This window comes from Struthio camelus, chromosome 2, assembly GCF_040807025.1.
Source record: "Struthio camelus isolate bStrCam1 chromosome 2, bStrCam1.hap1, whole genome shotgun sequence".
In the NCBI taxonomy this organism is placed as follows: domain Eukaryota; kingdom Metazoa; phylum Chordata; class Aves; order Struthioniformes; family Struthionidae; genus Struthio; species Struthio camelus.
This window is the reverse complement of record NC_090943.1, coordinates 78,909,139-78,925,847: the sequence shown is the minus strand read 5'-3', so window position 1 is coordinate 78,925,847 and position 16,709 is coordinate 78,909,139. Positions and strand designations below refer to the sequence as shown.

Genomic DNA, 16,709 nt, shown 5'->3' with positions numbered 1-16,709 from the left:
GGGTGCTCATGGCTGGTGCTCCATGTAGTGTTTGCTTTCTGTTTCCCTGACTTAACTTAAGCTGATTCAGAGAGGGTCAGTGTTTTGTTTTAGCCAGAGATTATTCTTGCAATATTATTTCCAAAGCCTTGCATTGCATGGGCTGATTCTGTAGTTCATACCCTACGTGTCTGGAGGGCCCTCTCTTTTTAACGCTACAGGTCCAGGTACTTTATGGAATTCTCCAACAAATAGTTTTCTGCACGAGAGATACAAAGGTTCTGATAATTCCATGCAGCGTCTATTCACCATGTCTATTGTGAAACCTTGCAGGTTTTCCAGTGGTGTGCTAAGTGCATCATACTAACGATGAGGTGATTTTGATAGATGAGCTACTCAGTGTTGCCATTTCACATACTTGCTTGTGACCACTTGATCTTCTAGTTTTATTTTCACTTCAGCATCCAAAACTTTGATAGGGCATCCTCTTCTTAACTGATGAAATTCTGACCTCATTCAAAAAGTGGTGTTTCATAAAGATGATTCTCTAACAAACATTAACCTTACTTCTGGGATTAGTTTACCTGCACATTTAAGAACAGAGCACAAAGCTCACCCTATATGCAAGCTTGGCCTTGGCTCTGAACCCATGAAGTCAAACTCAAGGGCAATTTTACTTTGGCCCAGGCCTGGGATATAAGCAGTTTGTTTTAATCAGGTTAAGGTTGAAAGCTCCTGGTTCAGTCTTAAGTATAAAATGTCTGAGCTTCATATCTCAAAAACTGAATCTCTTTCAAAAAAATTTTCAGGTAGACTTTTCTTTTCAGCCACCGAGTTGCATTGTAGAGAACCTGAGATGAATATTTTAGCAAGATGTCTTCTTTCTCAGTAATGCACATGGCTTGTCCACGGCGAGTTAGATTGCCACCTGCATTTGCTGTCCCAGTCACTAGCTATAAAGCAGTTATGACTTAACAGCGACCAAAAATGCTGAAGCTGTCAAAGAAAAAATAATTTAAGAAATTTGTCTGAACAAAAGCAGCACAGCAGCCTGACGTGATATAGTATTCCTTTCTTTCAAGAAGTAATGAATGTCCAAGGGAATAATCTATTTTTTTATCTAGTGAAATTTTTCACGTAAAGGATATCTTAAACTTGATGCACTTGAACTGCAATGATTAAACAGGGTAAAAAAATTCATTATAAAATCCTTTCTATCTTGTGTAAAAGCCTTTTGTTTCCTTGCAAGTAACCTTGTGTCTCCCCCCCCAAAACCCGCTTTTTGTTATGCTGAACATGTTGAAGACCAGAGTCAGTGTCTTGGGGAAAAACTCCACTCTTGTTTACCCTATCCCAATTCCCATGTCTAATTGCATTATAATTAAATGAATTGCCTTAATGAGAAGCAATTTAAAGATAATGGAAAGAAGACTTCAAAATCTAAACTACATATTTGAAAGTGCAAAGTTATGTCATACAATTTCAGACTTGATTTCAAGGCATAAAGGGAAAATAATTGAAGATTTTTGTAATAGTGACGACACACTAACGTTTTATTTATTTGAATAGAACAATGTGTGAACCAAAACGTGCTCTCACTTCTGTTACTGCTTCAGTTAAATGATCAATTTTGTTCTCGTTGAAAATAATGTTACAAAAAATGAAGACATGGTATATTTGTACCATCTCTCATCTCATTTACGTAGTTTGCTGTTTTTGCAGGAAAGATTTAAAATTTGTCAGTGACATTGAGAAGGAAATGAGACTGCTTGTGGAAGCTGTGAATAAGGTCAGTATTCATATACTCTCTATGAGATATTAAGAGGTTTTTTTATAGTTTTTTGGGATTTTGAGTGATGTTTACTAAAGTTTTGAGTTCTAATAGTTATGAACTGACACTAGATCTGTTTAGACTGTAATGGAGTGCACGTTTTAATCATAAATAGAACAACGTTTTTAGGAGGCCTACTGCTGCATTAAAACCTAGCACTAGTTGAAGCTTTAAATGAAGCTTGGCTGTCACCAAAGTGATTCTCCTAGAAACGTCTACCGGAAGATATCCACAGATTTGTGAGCAAGTTCTGCTACCAGGTCTGGAAAGCTTGGGCCTTCCTCCTCATAAAGTCTTTGAGCCCTTAAAAGCCATCTTTGATGATTAATGCTTCATTAATGGAGACCCAGAAATGGATTATTACCTACTACTCTTCTAGTAGATGACATCTGTGGTAGCTCTCCATTAGTAAGGCCTTGTAGACTCAACCGTAATTGTTTGGTGGACTCCAGTGTACCTGGGAAAATCATGCACAATAAATGCAATCATGCTTTTCATGAAAGTAGAATTATGCCTTTGGGACTGCAAGGTTAGCATACTCCTGGCTTTCTACCCCCACCCTCCAAAAGTGCTTACCTTCTGCTTCAATTATTTAACTTCATTCCTTTTCTTATGTATGGCCATTCTTAAACAATCTTTGTGCTTCTCTGCCTGTCTCGTGTTACCCATTTTCTCCACCTTGGAATGAAAGACTAGAAGAGGCAGTCTGTCTCATTGTATTCGGACCCCTTCAACCTTAGACATTCAGTAATAGATCTATAGAACATCTATTAGCAACTTAAAAAAAACTTTTCCAACACAGTATTGCCTGTCATTGCCCTCTTTAAGAGATATTATATATATGCACATATATTAAAGTATTAAAATATACATAATATGTGTGTATGTATACTGTATTTAATATAGATGTAAAAATGATAACTACCTATAGTAATATATATACCTATATCAATACCCAACTGGCATACATAATATATACCAAAAAAAGACAACCATAGGTCTTGAATTTGTGATATACAATGAATTAGCAATACAAAATACAGAACAGGAGAGCTCAGGAGCATCTCCAGCACTTTAGTTCTCAGCAGTAGCCAAGCATTTGTTAAATAATGATTCTGCTGAAGAGGCCATTGAATGTCAACTTAAAAAGAGTATGCATTATAGAAGAGAATGAAAGCAAACCATATGTATGACAGTCCTTTCCCTGTCTGACCTAAAGGGATAATTATCTGATGGTTACTTAAGCTTTTATCATGATCAGGATGAACCAGTTAAGCCCACATGACAGTTCAGAACCTCAGGGATGAGTTCTGCACCATCCTGCCCCTCAGGCAGTTGGGAATTGCCATTCCATAAAGTGCAAGAAGTCCTCAGAAATCAAATTATACTTGAAAGGGAAGAGATTCTTTTTGGGATACCAAAGACATGTGACAAGTCTTGAAGCTTGGAATCCATACATTCTAATGCAGGTGCAGATAAGAAGTCATTCTTCTTTCATAAAGCCTTTAATGGGCCAACCCAATAGATAGCTGAGGAGTTCGATTGCAATCTTTATGTTGTCCCCAGAAATTCTCTAGTTAAATAGTGAGTTTCACAAGGTTGTCAAACTCTTTAAAATGCTTGGAGTCCTGACTCCCGCTTTCCTGATTAGAGGACCATTTTAGATCTGCATTCTGATTACAAACTCTGTGGTTATACAAATGATCTGTGTGTACATGGTAACAGTAGATTTACTTGTGTCCTGCTACCTGAGACCAGAGTTGTTTCTTTTTGCCGTGTGTGTGGAGGTCACGCTGTCTTTCTTTTCCTTCCAAACTCCAAGTATATGACATGAGAGGGATCACGTCCATTGCACTGTGAAGTCAGGGTGCTCTTCTACTTGGTCCTTCTTATGACATACCTTTTCTCTGCCTTTTATTTCTCAGAGTCTCAGAGGCTTCCTTGTGCCCCCATGTAAGAGTCATATTTCGTGCTGCAACCATGGATGTTTATATTGTCTTGGAGATGTCTCTGTACTGGAGAAGTGTTATCACTGCTGCTTGTTCAGGACTCTGCCCCGCTTGACCAAGTCAGATTGATTAACTAGTTTCAGTCTTGTCCAGCAAGCCAAGCAGGTTCCTCGCTGCTGGGGAGAGCCTCTAAAGTTATTACATATATAGACTTCAGGCAAAGTGCAGCAAAATCATGCCTATCATTTGTATATGGCTCTGGCTTGGCATACAGAAGATTCCATGGAGGATCTCCCTTTAGAGGGAGGGAGTCTCTTTGAAGGTGGTTGAGGTCCCTTGTCTTTAATGCCTACCTTGCATTTGCACAATTTTTTTTTCCAGCAGTGATTTAGAGGAGAAGTCCTGTTTGAAGGGCTAACAAAGCATCACAACTCTTCTAATCTCACTGCGCTTTCTAGCTTTAGCAATTCTGATTCTGGAACCTTTTATGCTGGCCCATAAGATTCATAAGTTTCATGGTTTTATTTATGAATCTGTTTCATGCTAGGAGAGTCCTGAGACAATGCTTTATGTTTCTCTGTGTTTGCTCAAGCAGTTGTATTTTTAATCACTTTCTTCTAATTCAATATTTTTTGTGACCTTTTGTGTGCTAGACAAGATAAAGTGTCTGAGAACCCCCAGTTAAAAACTTCTCCCTCCAATAATAGCCATGTTCTGGCCAGTGATAAGGATGTTTTAATGCTCATACTTGCTTTATTTTTTGTAAACTCACATATCCCTGGTAAATGCAGTATTTGGAAGCTCTTTAGGCCAAATACCAGCAAAGATCAGGAACTATGGTTTTGTTCTGCCTGCTGGAGCTTATCTAGGGGCACAGCACCCATGCCAGGGAGTAGCTGCTGGTGCTGTTGCTATTGCGTCAATCTTGCCTTACGTTATGTTCCTCTTTTAGTCATGTACTGCCAGCGAGTGCTTCCAGGTTGTCTGTTAGAAACAAACAAAATCCTATTCCAAACTTGACTGTAAATGGGCAACTGTTTTTTTTAACTTAGTCGACTTCTATCACATCGTGTTTGGCTCTTGTGAGGTTAACTATTATAGAGTCATCTGTTGATCTCTTTGACAGGATAAACAGATTATATAAGATGTAATCCACAAATACTTTGTCATGGCTAAAAAATTTTTTGAGCTTTTTTGTACCTGCTCAGTTCACCAATGTTTTTAGGCATAGACATTAGAACAGTATGAAGTATTCCATTACAGTTGTGTTTTTGTTTTTTTTTTAATAGTATATTTAATATCAGTGAGCTACCTTTTTTATGTTTCTGAAGATTAATGTTGTTGACATGGCATTATGGTAGAAGACAATGCTTAGTTGTTCTTCTGCTATGATTCCTAAATCCTCTTGTGCTTGAGTCTGCGTTCAGTTGTTTGTTTACTGTGGCTTCTAAATCCTTTCTCGCTCAAGATGTGGGTTGTGTTCTTTGTTTCTAGATATAGAGCTTTATGTACTTGTATTAAAAGTATTTTGTGTGCTAGTTTATCAAGTGTTCATGTAGCTCTGTTTATATCAGTACTATTTCTTCCCTACTGATTTTCAACAGGTTGTTACTACTTATGCTTACACACTTCACTTTTTTTCATCCTTCCCTTGGGGGAAGCTTAACTGCTTAACTGGATGAATGAGTAATAATAAGGATTTTGACCCTTTTTGTCACTTAGGAGTTTCAGCATTAATGTTTCAGCCATAGCTGTTTATGCAACTTTGCTTGCCTCATAAACATCTGTTCCCCTACACCCATCGGTGTGTACTAATCTAGCAAAGCAGAGTTGTCACTTTTGACATATGAAAGCAGACAGGACAGAAAACACTCGTCATCCAGGTCTGTCTACATACAGACAGGAATTTTGCTGGTCTTTCTGAGCTTGGAACCAATCACCAATTTTTAAAGGAAGCATTGCTAGTAAGCCAAAAGGAGTACAGAATTTCTAGAGTTCTTTATGCTTAAAGTGTTGTAATGGGCGGGAGGCTTATTATTGTGTACTACTAAGTAAAGATTCTGTCCTGACAGCATGTGATATTACCCCGAAGAGCAGTGACTCTTGGAAAAGATTGATAAGTTTCAGGTCCCGTTACTATCCTTAATTTAGCTATTTTACAGCCTAAGATAAGGTATGTTTTAGTCCTCTATTTACAGTGCAGCTACAATATATGCCTGATGTATTGCTCTATTACATGTGGTGGTCTTGAGAGGAATTTAGGTGACTGCAGCAGAACTGTTTTTTTTTTTTTCTCTCAATGGAGAGGATGAGTTTTCTCCTCATTCTGTCCTTCTCTATCAGAAGCGGTGATTAAATCTCTTACTGAGTCGGATTGAAGGGAAAAGGATTATGACAAATGGGATTACTGTTAAGTAGCATTCCTCTTTCTAAATAACTGTAATCAGTATTACAGTAAAAGACCCAAGGAAAGATTTTAAGAACCTTCATGTTGATTACTGCAGTAGTTCAAATGATTTCCAAGAGTCTTTATTCTTTTACTTACTTTTTAAAAACAGGTTAGATTAACATTTCTAGACCAAAACAATTTTTTCTAGACTGTTAGAAGTGAAGGGATACAGTACTGCATCTAAATTACTTCATGCAATGCTGTGATAAGCGTGAAGTGATATTTATGTGGTCTAAGATTTACCAAAATTGCCTGTAAGATGACTTGACTCTCAGATGAGTTCTTCTGCATCTTACTGAGTTAGACAAGACATTTTTCACTTGTCAAGTGATTACTTTTCATTGTGTCAGTTTTCATTGGGTGATCCAGAGACGTGCTAACTAGACGTTCACGTTTGAATGTGAAAGATAGCATAGACTGTCGGAAGATGTCTCGTAGAGAACATTCAGTTTGGAAGAGATCTCCAGGGATTACCTAGCTGAGACTCTTACTTGGAGCAGGATCAACACTGAATTCAGACCAGGTTTTTCAGGGCTTTGTCCAGTCAGATCTTGAAAACCTTTGGTAAATCCACATTGGTTGCTCCCACAAACCTTTTCCTTCTTGCGCCTAAAAATGCCTTCCAAAAGGACTTGCTCTATTTTCCTCAGGGACTGAAGTGAAGCAGATCAGCCTGTGGTACTCTGGGTTGTTTTACTTGCTCTCTTTGAAAACAGGTGCCTTTCTGCAAGTTGTCAGGTACCTACCACTCCATAACCTTTCAAAGATAACGGACTGGGTGCACAATGGCATTGGGCTGATCTCTTCTCAGCACCCTTAAATGCGCTGCATTTGGTCCCATGAACTTGTATAAGCTATTTCTCAAGAAATCCCTGACCCAAACTTTTTCTGCTTCTGGTAGTTCTTCTTCCCCTTGAGCCCAGTCCCTAGGTCTAAAGGTCTAGGAGACCTTGGTGAAGACTAAGGCAAAGACTGAAGCAGAGAGTCTGAGTCCCTGAAGCAGACTAAGGCATTGAGTGCCCCCTCCTTTTCCGTGCCTACTGTCACTAAATCACCCAAAACATTTGAAAGGAGGCCCATGTTTGTTGTTTGTTCTTTTACTGTTTATGTAGCAATCAATGTCAAATCAATTGTTGGCAGTTTTTAACTGAACCTAAAACTTCAGTTTTGTTGCCTTTTTATAACATTGGTAGACTTCTTCTATTTCATGGCAGATTTTGCAGATAAATTGCTGCTTTGGTGGAAGGAAGTAGTAGTTAAATCTAACGCTTTCGTAGTAACGTACAGTATGTGAATTGCAAAATCAATCTGAAAAATAAACCACTAAGATTTGATTCTAAACTGGAAAATCAGTCTGAAAAATAAATTTAGAAAGATTACTTTATCCTGGTTCTTTGGGATGCGAGTAAAATGGAGAAAATAACTATCAGTACATGCATGATTTGTATTTTAAAGATACGTTGATATTTATATGCTATGCTTTGAGGTGATGGGAACAATAGAGAACATGTTGTTTTTTCTAGGAATTAAATGGACCTTTTTAGGTGATTTTTCTATCAATATTGAGATATGAGCGTTTTGCTGTACTAATGTTGTTAAAGTGGTAAAAGTTCAGAGGTAGAAGCACATGACTTTTTTTTTTCTCCCTCAGATGAAAAGCTTTACCATATTTTCTTCTCTTGAATTCAGAGCAAGCATACAAAAAAGAGTCATTGTTACCCACCAATGAACAGAGATCATCGCAGAATCATCCATGAGTTAGCTCAGGTTTATGGCATTGAAAGTGTGAGCTATGACAACGAACCGAAGCGTAATGTTGTCATCACTGCGGTGAAGTATGTAATTCTTTTTTTTTTTTCTGTATTAACTGTTGTTTTAAATACTTGGGTGTTTATATCACTTATGTAAATGAGTTTGTTTACCATGTCATTTGCAATAACTGCCATTAGAAGTTGTTCAAAAGCAGTTTGAAATAGACAAAAAATAAAGAATTTCATAAGCTTCTATTTCCAATGGTCAGGTAAGTCTTCAGAGAGGAAACCAGATTAAAAAGTGAAAAAGTGAGAAAATAAGCTTTTGGAAGCTTTTTTTTCTATTCATCTCATCAGTTGCTTTGTCTTTTTGCCCTCAGCTAAATTTGACATAGCTATAATAGTAAATGTTGTTAAATTGCTTATGAAAATTGCTGCATAGAGAAGACGCACCTTGATATGCATCTTCTTTGAAGAAATCTGTTACTGAAACTTATTTATTCTTCCTCTTTCTGAACCTTCCACAGAATATATTCCTTAGTTAATGGACAAAGAGAAAGATGGAATTACTGCAAATTTAAGGGATCTCTGAGCAGAACTGCAGATGCTTGGAGAGGAGCCATGGAAGAGAGCTCATAATAGAAGAGGAAATGAAAGGAATATAGTTAGGGGAAAAGTAAGGTTATTGCACTAGAGAGACATAGACTAGATGTCAATGGGAAAATCAGGCTTCCTTGATTCTTCTGCTCAAAGAGCAGCTTAGTTTAATGTTGTTAGATTTAGTTTAGCACTGTCAAATTATGGTCTTTGACAGCCAGTTGCTTTAGCTGTGGATCTTGCCTGTAGTTATAAGAAATGGATGCCTTCCCTGCTGCTAGAGTGCCATGAGCTGCTCATGAGCCTGTTTATGGGCTGGTAGCTTTGCTACAGTCTTGAATTTTTTTTTTCTTTTTTCCCCCAAGAAAGGGAGGCCCATCTAATTTATTCTTTATCTAAAAAAAAATAGCTAGCTAACAAATGATATGTGCAGGTTATATTTTGCAGAACAATAATCTATTTCTTAGAAAAGCAATGAAGTATTCCTTAGAAAAGGAGGCATTCAGATAGAAATAGGAAAGCAATCCAGTTTAGTGTACACAGAATTACTCAGATCCTGCTACAACAGGATTCCATTTTGGTCTTAAAATATCAATGCCATAGGATTAGGGGGAGTTCCAAGCAGGGTAAGAAATTGACCATTAACAAGGTTTAAGGATGTGTTAATTTATTCAGTTTATTACACCCAAAAACAGATTAATAAGATTCTGCAGATGGAAAGATGTTAACAGTGGCAGTTTTTTCCGTCTTGCAATTAAATCGTAACAGTGGCTGAAGTTGAAATAAGAAAAAATTATTCTTGAAATACCTCTCACAAATTTCAGGAAACATTAAGACATCTCCATGGCCTGTTAGAGATATAGCATGTTTGGTGCTTATTGGACAATTTTTTGATTAGGTGCCTTTTTGCAATAGCTAGAGGGTGGCCCTTGCACTGCAGAGAAGGCAGTCATGACTGGGGTGCTTCATTGTGGTGCCCTCCATGGTCATATAATAGAATGTAACTGACGTGGAGGGCAGGGAGAGCGGATTTTTTTGCTAATGCCTCGTGTGATTTTCAGATCTTGTGTACCTGGGCTAGTTGACAAGGAAGAGGCATTGTTGCTGCGTTGTTCCCGAGAGCGCTGCTTAGCCAGACCTCCTTGGAGTGCAGACTCCTGTTTGATTTGCTGCCAGAGTTTGAGAGCATGGTTCCAAAGCATTAGACATCATCTTGCAAAGACGGAGTAAACTGTGCTCACAGGAGGTCAGGTTAAACCATTACAATTGCTGCTTCTGATCATATATCAGTTCTGTGAAAGAACAACTATACAATCTGTTCTGTGAAAGCACAGATATAAGTTACCCTAGAACATAAGTGTTCCACTTCTGTGTTTTTAACAATTGATCATGTTGGCGCTTCATAGGTTCACATGGAGAAAGCAGTCTGGGCACCACCACTCAAAGGTAGTGAGCTGCTTCTGCATCTTTTATAGACATACTAACCAAGAGCCATTCAGAATAGTGGATATCTTACTCTCAATAATAAAAATTGAATTTGCGCATCATTTGGTCTTTGTTCATAGTTGGAAAGCTAAATATCTGTATAGATGGTTTAAATATACACATAGGAGCATGGGTACCAGGAGCACTACTTGTAGTTTCTTTGCCATTGCTACTTAACGAATATAATTTCCAGTTGATCATGTAAACAAAATAACCTTTTGCTCTCTTTCTCTAGAGGGAAGTCTGTTTGTCCAAGCAATACCTTAACTTCTGTGCTAGATAAAGAAATGCAAAGCAGGCCTCCACCTCCTATTCCTCACTACAAACAAACAGATAAGTAAGGAACTTGTTTTTTAAATGATGCTCTTTATTTAGTGCTGAGTTCACGGAGGAACTGTTCAGAGTTCACCCTTTCTTGAATTTCTCAGCCCACACATGGCTTTGGAGCTTGCAGCCTGCACTGAGATTTTCTTTTCACAGAAGTAAAATTGAAATGAAGTACTAACAAAATGTAAGATCAAGTATGTCATATAAGACCAGTAATATTACAAATATTGTGAACTTTTTCTTTTTTCCTTTTTTAATAAAGGTTAGACAGTTGGGGGGGAAGATGAGGGTTTGGGGGCTGTTTTTTTTTTTTTTTTTCCTCTCCAATCTTTAACTGATTAAAAGAAAATGAGTAATATTTTACTGGCATAAAATGACTTATTTGGACAGTTCGTAAATTTATTTCTCTTGTGTAGATATCACTACACAGTTGGCTAAAGGTGAACTACATTTTTCTCAGATACTGAAAACTACTGAAGATGGGATATATAAAGCTTCTTGGCTGAATAGTCTAATAGAACAGTCTTTACTTTTTATGACCTGCCAGCTTCAGGTACCTGTAGTCATCTCGTAGTAATGAAATCTTGAAAAGGATCGTTTAAGCTTTGTTTGTTTTTAGCTTTCAAAACTTTTTTTTTTCCCCTCTCCACTCCCTACCCCCCCCCCAGTTATTTCCAAATTAGCTTTTGAAAGAATGTCGTGTTAGGAAGAGGGAAGGGACAGCTGTCATTTGGAGGAAGGGACAGCTTAATTTTGTTCCAACTATTGCAGTAGGTATGGGGTGTTTTAGATGCTGTTGGAATACAAAATAGGCAATTTTGGAAAAAATTTAACTGTTTTAGAACTAAGCATTTAGAGTAAAACACAATGTGTTAAATGATTGCTTACTGTGTAACTCAACCTGATTTTCTTTTTCAAACAGGTTGCTACCCTTTATTTTCATTTACCTCTGTGGGATTCCTGTGCCCCTACTGTGGGTGTTCAGTGCCCCTACTGAAAGGGGATCACATGGCAAAGTTGTAAACTGTTTTTTTAGCCAATTAATTTTAATTACTGGAAGAGAAGTTTCTTTGGGAGTGTTGACTTCTAGAAAATATTTTGGAAGACCTGATACTGTCTTGTGACAAAAATCTTTACAATATTGGATTTAGTATTACCATAGATTTTTTTTTTCTTCCCGTAACTTTTGCTTTTAAAAGTGAGCAGGTTTGACCAGTGACTCACTTCAGTATTTCTTTTGCTCCTCCTTTTAAAAAGGATGGCATTTGAACATCTAGTCTTCAGCATGTTATTGCTTGCACAATAAATATTACCAGTAAATGGTTATTTCCTGGTAAGGCAAAAAATAAAATTATCAATTCAGCTACATGCATTATGCATATTAATTTAATATATTTACTTATTACCTGTTATTTTGGGAAATAAAGAAAGAAAGGTGGTTGCTTTTTTGAGCGCTAAGATATTTTCATTAAAACATAATTTAGTAATGCATGCCATCTACCAATGCAGTGTGCATGTGCACACTGAGATATTATGGGAGTTGTGTTGATTTATTGTGTATCTTATTTTTCATGCAGGTAAGTAACATCTATTGTTCTTTTAATTTCAGGAGTATTGGAAACAGTGGTTTATCAAAACCATTAAAAGAAGAGCCAGTAATTGATTACTTTGATGTCCAAGACTGAAGTGATTTATGGAGAACTGAAATTTAGAGAAGGTGAAGATGCTGATTTATTGTGCAAGGCACTTCTTGGTTGTCTGTCAGATGATTAGTTGTCATTATATTACAAGATTTTAACATGCATCTAAAGTTAGATTGATTATGATACTTTAAAAAGTTATACAATTTTCCAGTTTGCATAACTGCATAACACCTAGCAGTATGGAAGCTGTTTAAAGCTGGGTTTGGTGCAATTTTTTACCTAATGTGCTATAAGAATGATATGAATTTCCACTGATGCCTTTCTAGCGAGAGAACTGGTAATCAAAAAGATTCTTTCGGTTAGTAAGAACAGCGATAAATCTCAAAGATTTACTTTGAGAGGTCTCACACAATTTAAAATGGACCACTAGACCAGAAATATCTATGTTAAAAACACTAGTGTAAAAATTCTTAAGGTGTTTTCCTGTTTTATTCACTTTCATGTTAATATGGTAATTTGGGGAATTTGAGTTCTTCTTATGCAGAAGGATATACAAAATTTTTTGGATGTCTAAATATTAATATTTACTCTGTAAGAACTGGGAAAGGCCAGGTAAGAGCTCAAACTTCCTTTGGTATCTGAAGGACCAGAATTTGGGGAAGGTTGGGAATTAAGACTTGTTTTCTTTATCTCAAATTTGACATTTAAAAAAAAACACAAAATGATTAATATGCAAATACTTTGTTAATCAAGACCTTGAACAAGATCAGACTTTACCTATTTGAGTACTACTCAGTTTAATTTGTATTTAGAAATGTTAGCTTAACGGCCTTCTGATTTGTTTTGCATGATTTTTGGGGGGTTTATAGTTTTTTCTGTACTGTGCAAGTTTAGGGTAATTTATTGTGTGAAGTTTGGTTTAACTATGATTTGAGTTTGGAACAACGTCTGTAAAATTTGTAAGATCATCTATCTTAAATCTTTGGCTATGGAAGATCTGTGTTGCATGGGAAATGCCATAAGCAATGGGCTAGTGGTTTAAACAGCGTAATGGTTACCAAAACACTCTTATAGATGGTGAATTGTTTCAAGTTGTTTTGTGGTAGGTGAGGAGCTCTTTGGGAAAGGAGATTAATAAATTGGCACAACTCTGACTGAGTGATGTCTCTTCAGTTGAGGTGGTGGTTCTTTGAATTACTGTCTTTCTTAACCCTGACACTGTTTTGCTGCTGCTTGTTTCTTATGGCTGCATCCACCATTAGTGGTGATTCCCCTGTACTGCACCAGAGGCAGCTGCTGCTGAACAGGGCTTAGCACAATGGAGAAACAGATCTGGCAGAAGATTAGTCTTCTGTTGTTGATTTAGTTTTCGGCCACCTCACTCAGCTGCAGTGTGAGGAGTGTTGCCAAGAAAATAGAAGTCAGTGGTCCATGCTTAGACTCGCTTAAAATGATCACGAAACTCTGAGCCTAAATATGAAAATGTGAAGTGTTCTTTGATTACGTTTCATCCTAAACAGATTGTGAAACATGTAAGAGTGAGCAGCAAACTCTCAGACCACATCTGCCCCCCCCAAAAAAGTTTTCAAAATGAAAATGCATGCTGTTATTTCCTATTTTTGCATGTGCTTATTAGTTCAGTTAAAAAATATGCAGTCTTACACACTTCTAAATGTTTGAAATGCACATCCTTCACTTAGAAGAACAGTTATGAAAAGAAGTCCCAATGCCAAAGACTGTTCAGACTTTTAACTTGCATGTGCTGGTTTAAATTGTTTTTACTTTTTTGTTTTACATTTTGTGAACAGAAATGAAACATACATAAACATAGCTTATAAGGCCTTGAATTTCTTAAGCAAATTAATGTTTGATCCAACAAGGTACTGCTTTGCCAAGTACAGCTGAAGAAGCAAGTTGCTCAACATCTTGTCAGGAATGTATTTCTTCAGTCCTTTTATTGTGAGGAGTGTATCTATCCCAAAGCCTTCAGACGAGTGCAACCTTGCTGTGGCCAAAAGACGGTTCTCGTTTAGAAACTCAAGAGCTGTTAATTTAGCAGTGTTCTCAAGCTAGTAACACCTTTTAGGGAGAATGTACATAGTTATTCTTCTAATGTAGGTTCTGGAGAGGAGTTTGCACGTGTCTGACCCGCTCAGGGCTGTAGGTAAAGTAAGCTTCCCTATGCTTGCGTCTAACCCTATTGGTGTACTCTAGGTATTCCTAACATTAAAGAAAACTGAAATGACTTAATTGATATTAATTAGAATGGAGCTAAAGCCTATTAAATCTTCGCACACTTTCACATGAAAATAGCGCATTTGCACCTCTTGTTCTGAAATGTAAATCTTGTAAGGTTTTAATAACATTATATTCAGCTCTCCTGTTTGGAGTTGTTATTAACAAATTATAGCTTTAACATAAAAATGTGAGCCTGATGAGGTGCACTTCAGCAGATGTTCAAGTATTCTGCTACTGTTTTCTAATTATAAAACCCAGATGATCTTCAGCTTATCGAGATGAGACTAATAATCATGCTGAATCTGTTTATACTGAGAAGTCATAATGTTCATCACTAAATACCTCAACTAAACATGTTAAAACTTGTTCACAGATGTGCATGTTATGCATCTTTAAATTATGGCTGTTGGAGCCTCTCTGTAGTTTTGAAGCAAGTCACATGAACAGGAACATTTAGTTTGAAATGTATCTTAATAACTTGGTTAAAAGCATTATGGCATACATCTAGCCAGGGAAGAAGTAATACCTCTCCCCCCCCCCACCCCCACCCCCCCAAAAAAAAAGAGGGGGAGAAAAAAAGGCACTGATGTCTCTCTTCTCAAAACATAGTTACATAGCCCTAAAAAGAAACCCAGCTAAGTTTGACAGTGATGCTCTCCTCTCTGTTCTGGTTTGCTTTTGCTGCAACCTGTCTGTGACTCTCATATGGAATAGTACTAAAGGCTGTAGTTTTGAAATCTGCGATAACTAGTTCATCGCCATACTGCGTGTGTGCCTCATGAAAATATTTTCCAGATTGCTATTTTGCAAGTCTCTGAGCTGGGCCTTCACACCTTTTATCTAATAAAAAAAGGGTAGATAAATCTTTGCATCAGTGAAATCAATGGCAAAAAATTCTGTTGACATCGCAGGAACTAATCAATTGACTTAATCTTCAATTTGCTAGTTAATTTGCATAGCCCTCAGAACAGTATTGTTTACTGTAACTTACTCTGTATAAGTACTCTGCAATAAGTATCTTTTGAAGTAAATTGTGTGACATCAATTGGAGTTTATGCAACTTTATGAAGCGCTTTGAAACTTGTGTATAAAATCGATATTTGACGTTTGGGCTGTGCTATTACATAGTTACATTGTTTAGTGCATTTAAAGTGCTCTGAATATTCAGTGCTTCAGGTACAGAGTTTAACCTGAAGTTGTGTAAGATGTAAAAGTTGATTTGAATATCACTGTTTCTGTGGCAGTTTTGTACAATATTTGCCACATAATGAGATAAGCAAAATAAGTGTTCTGAAACACTTATTTGTTGAAAGCTTTATATTTAACTTATTTTTTTTCAAGTTTATTGATGTAAAATGACTTTCTGTATAAATCTGTAATAAATATAAGTTGAAAGTTCTGGCTTTGGAATTGTGTGCAAGCTTTGTAAAGGTATTCAAAAGTTGGAAGACTGGTGTGGTATCAGACAATAAGGATTTGAAGGTTGGGGGAGTGTCCTCTTCCTCAAATTTTGAACTATCAGGTGTGATTTATTGGATTTTAAGTGATATTAAATGAATGTTGTAAGGGGAATGGAGCAAGTGAAGAGGGACTCCCCAGGAAATAGAGAATAAGGATTATCTGCTACCTTCTTGAGATTCAAAAATACAGAAGAGTAGAGGATCTGAATAGCAATTTACCTTTGTTTTGTTTTTTGTTTTGTTTTGGGGTTTTTGTTTGTTCTATTTTGTTATCTATACCAACTTTTACTATGCGTGCCTACATGCTACCTGGCAATAAAACATATGACTCTAACCGATTGCCTCTTCACTGTTGTTTACCCACTGTTCAGTTGTAATGATGACTAACAAAGAGTGGTATTTGACAGGGGGAAAGATTAATCCTCTGAGAGCATTGGATGTAATAAATACAACATAAGATACGTTAGGAGGGCAGGAGGGGGAATGAAAACTCTTCCAAAGCATTTCAGTAGCTAGCAGGGAGACTCGAAAAGCAAAGAAACAATCTGCAAATCAAGTTTGAAATGGATTGAAGTGCTTTATCCTAAAACCTATGTAAGACCAAGTAACACATCTCCCATGGCAAAAGCCACAGAAATGAAGAGCAATGACAAAAAAGACAGTGGCCTGACCTGGTATTTCAGACGGAGTGCAAGATGGCTCAAAGAATTCAAGAAAGGATCCAAAATGGAAGAGCTCTTGAAAACAGCTGAAAACTTGGCTTACTGCCTCAACTGCCAGGTAAGACTTTCTTTTCAGGCTGTTCTGGAGGAAGAAGATGCAAGGTAGCAGGTATATAAGCATTGCAGAACAGATCTTAATTGGAAATCTCTACCTGAAAAGAAACTTGCACTTTAGTTTAGGAGTGTCATTGACTAGATGACTGGTGTGTTGTCATACCAGTATGTGCAAATGCCAGTGGAAAAGACAAATCGCTATTGTTATGTATTCGCTCAACAGA

At 37.1% G+C, this 16,709-nt stretch overlaps 1 protein-coding gene across 5 annotated transcripts in view; it reads left to right on the top strand.

The window, feature by feature from the left end:
• The window catches only part of NFX1 (nuclear transcription factor, X-box binding 1), an 89,873-nt gene extending 73,830 nt beyond the window's left edge, over positions 1–16,043 (top strand). For 3 of the 5 annotated variants that reach the window (XM_068931346.1, XM_068931345.1, XM_068931347.1), the window contains 4 exons: positions 1,702–1,768; positions 7,898–8,043; positions 10,277–10,378; positions 11,978–16,043. In XM_068931346.1, the coding sequence (XP_068787447.1) occupies positions 1,702–1,768; positions 7,898–8,043; positions 10,277–10,378; positions 11,978–12,053 (391 nt within the window). In that variant the 3' untranslated portion in view covers positions 12,054–16,043. Of the gene's footprint in view, positions 1–1,701; positions 1,769–7,897; positions 8,044–10,276; positions 10,379–10,784; positions 10,922–11,977 lie in introns of all 5 variants that reach the window. The other 2 variants (XR_011138953.1, XR_011138952.1) reach the window with 2 other exon arrangements.
• Positions 16,044–16,709: the final 666 nt, after the last annotated feature.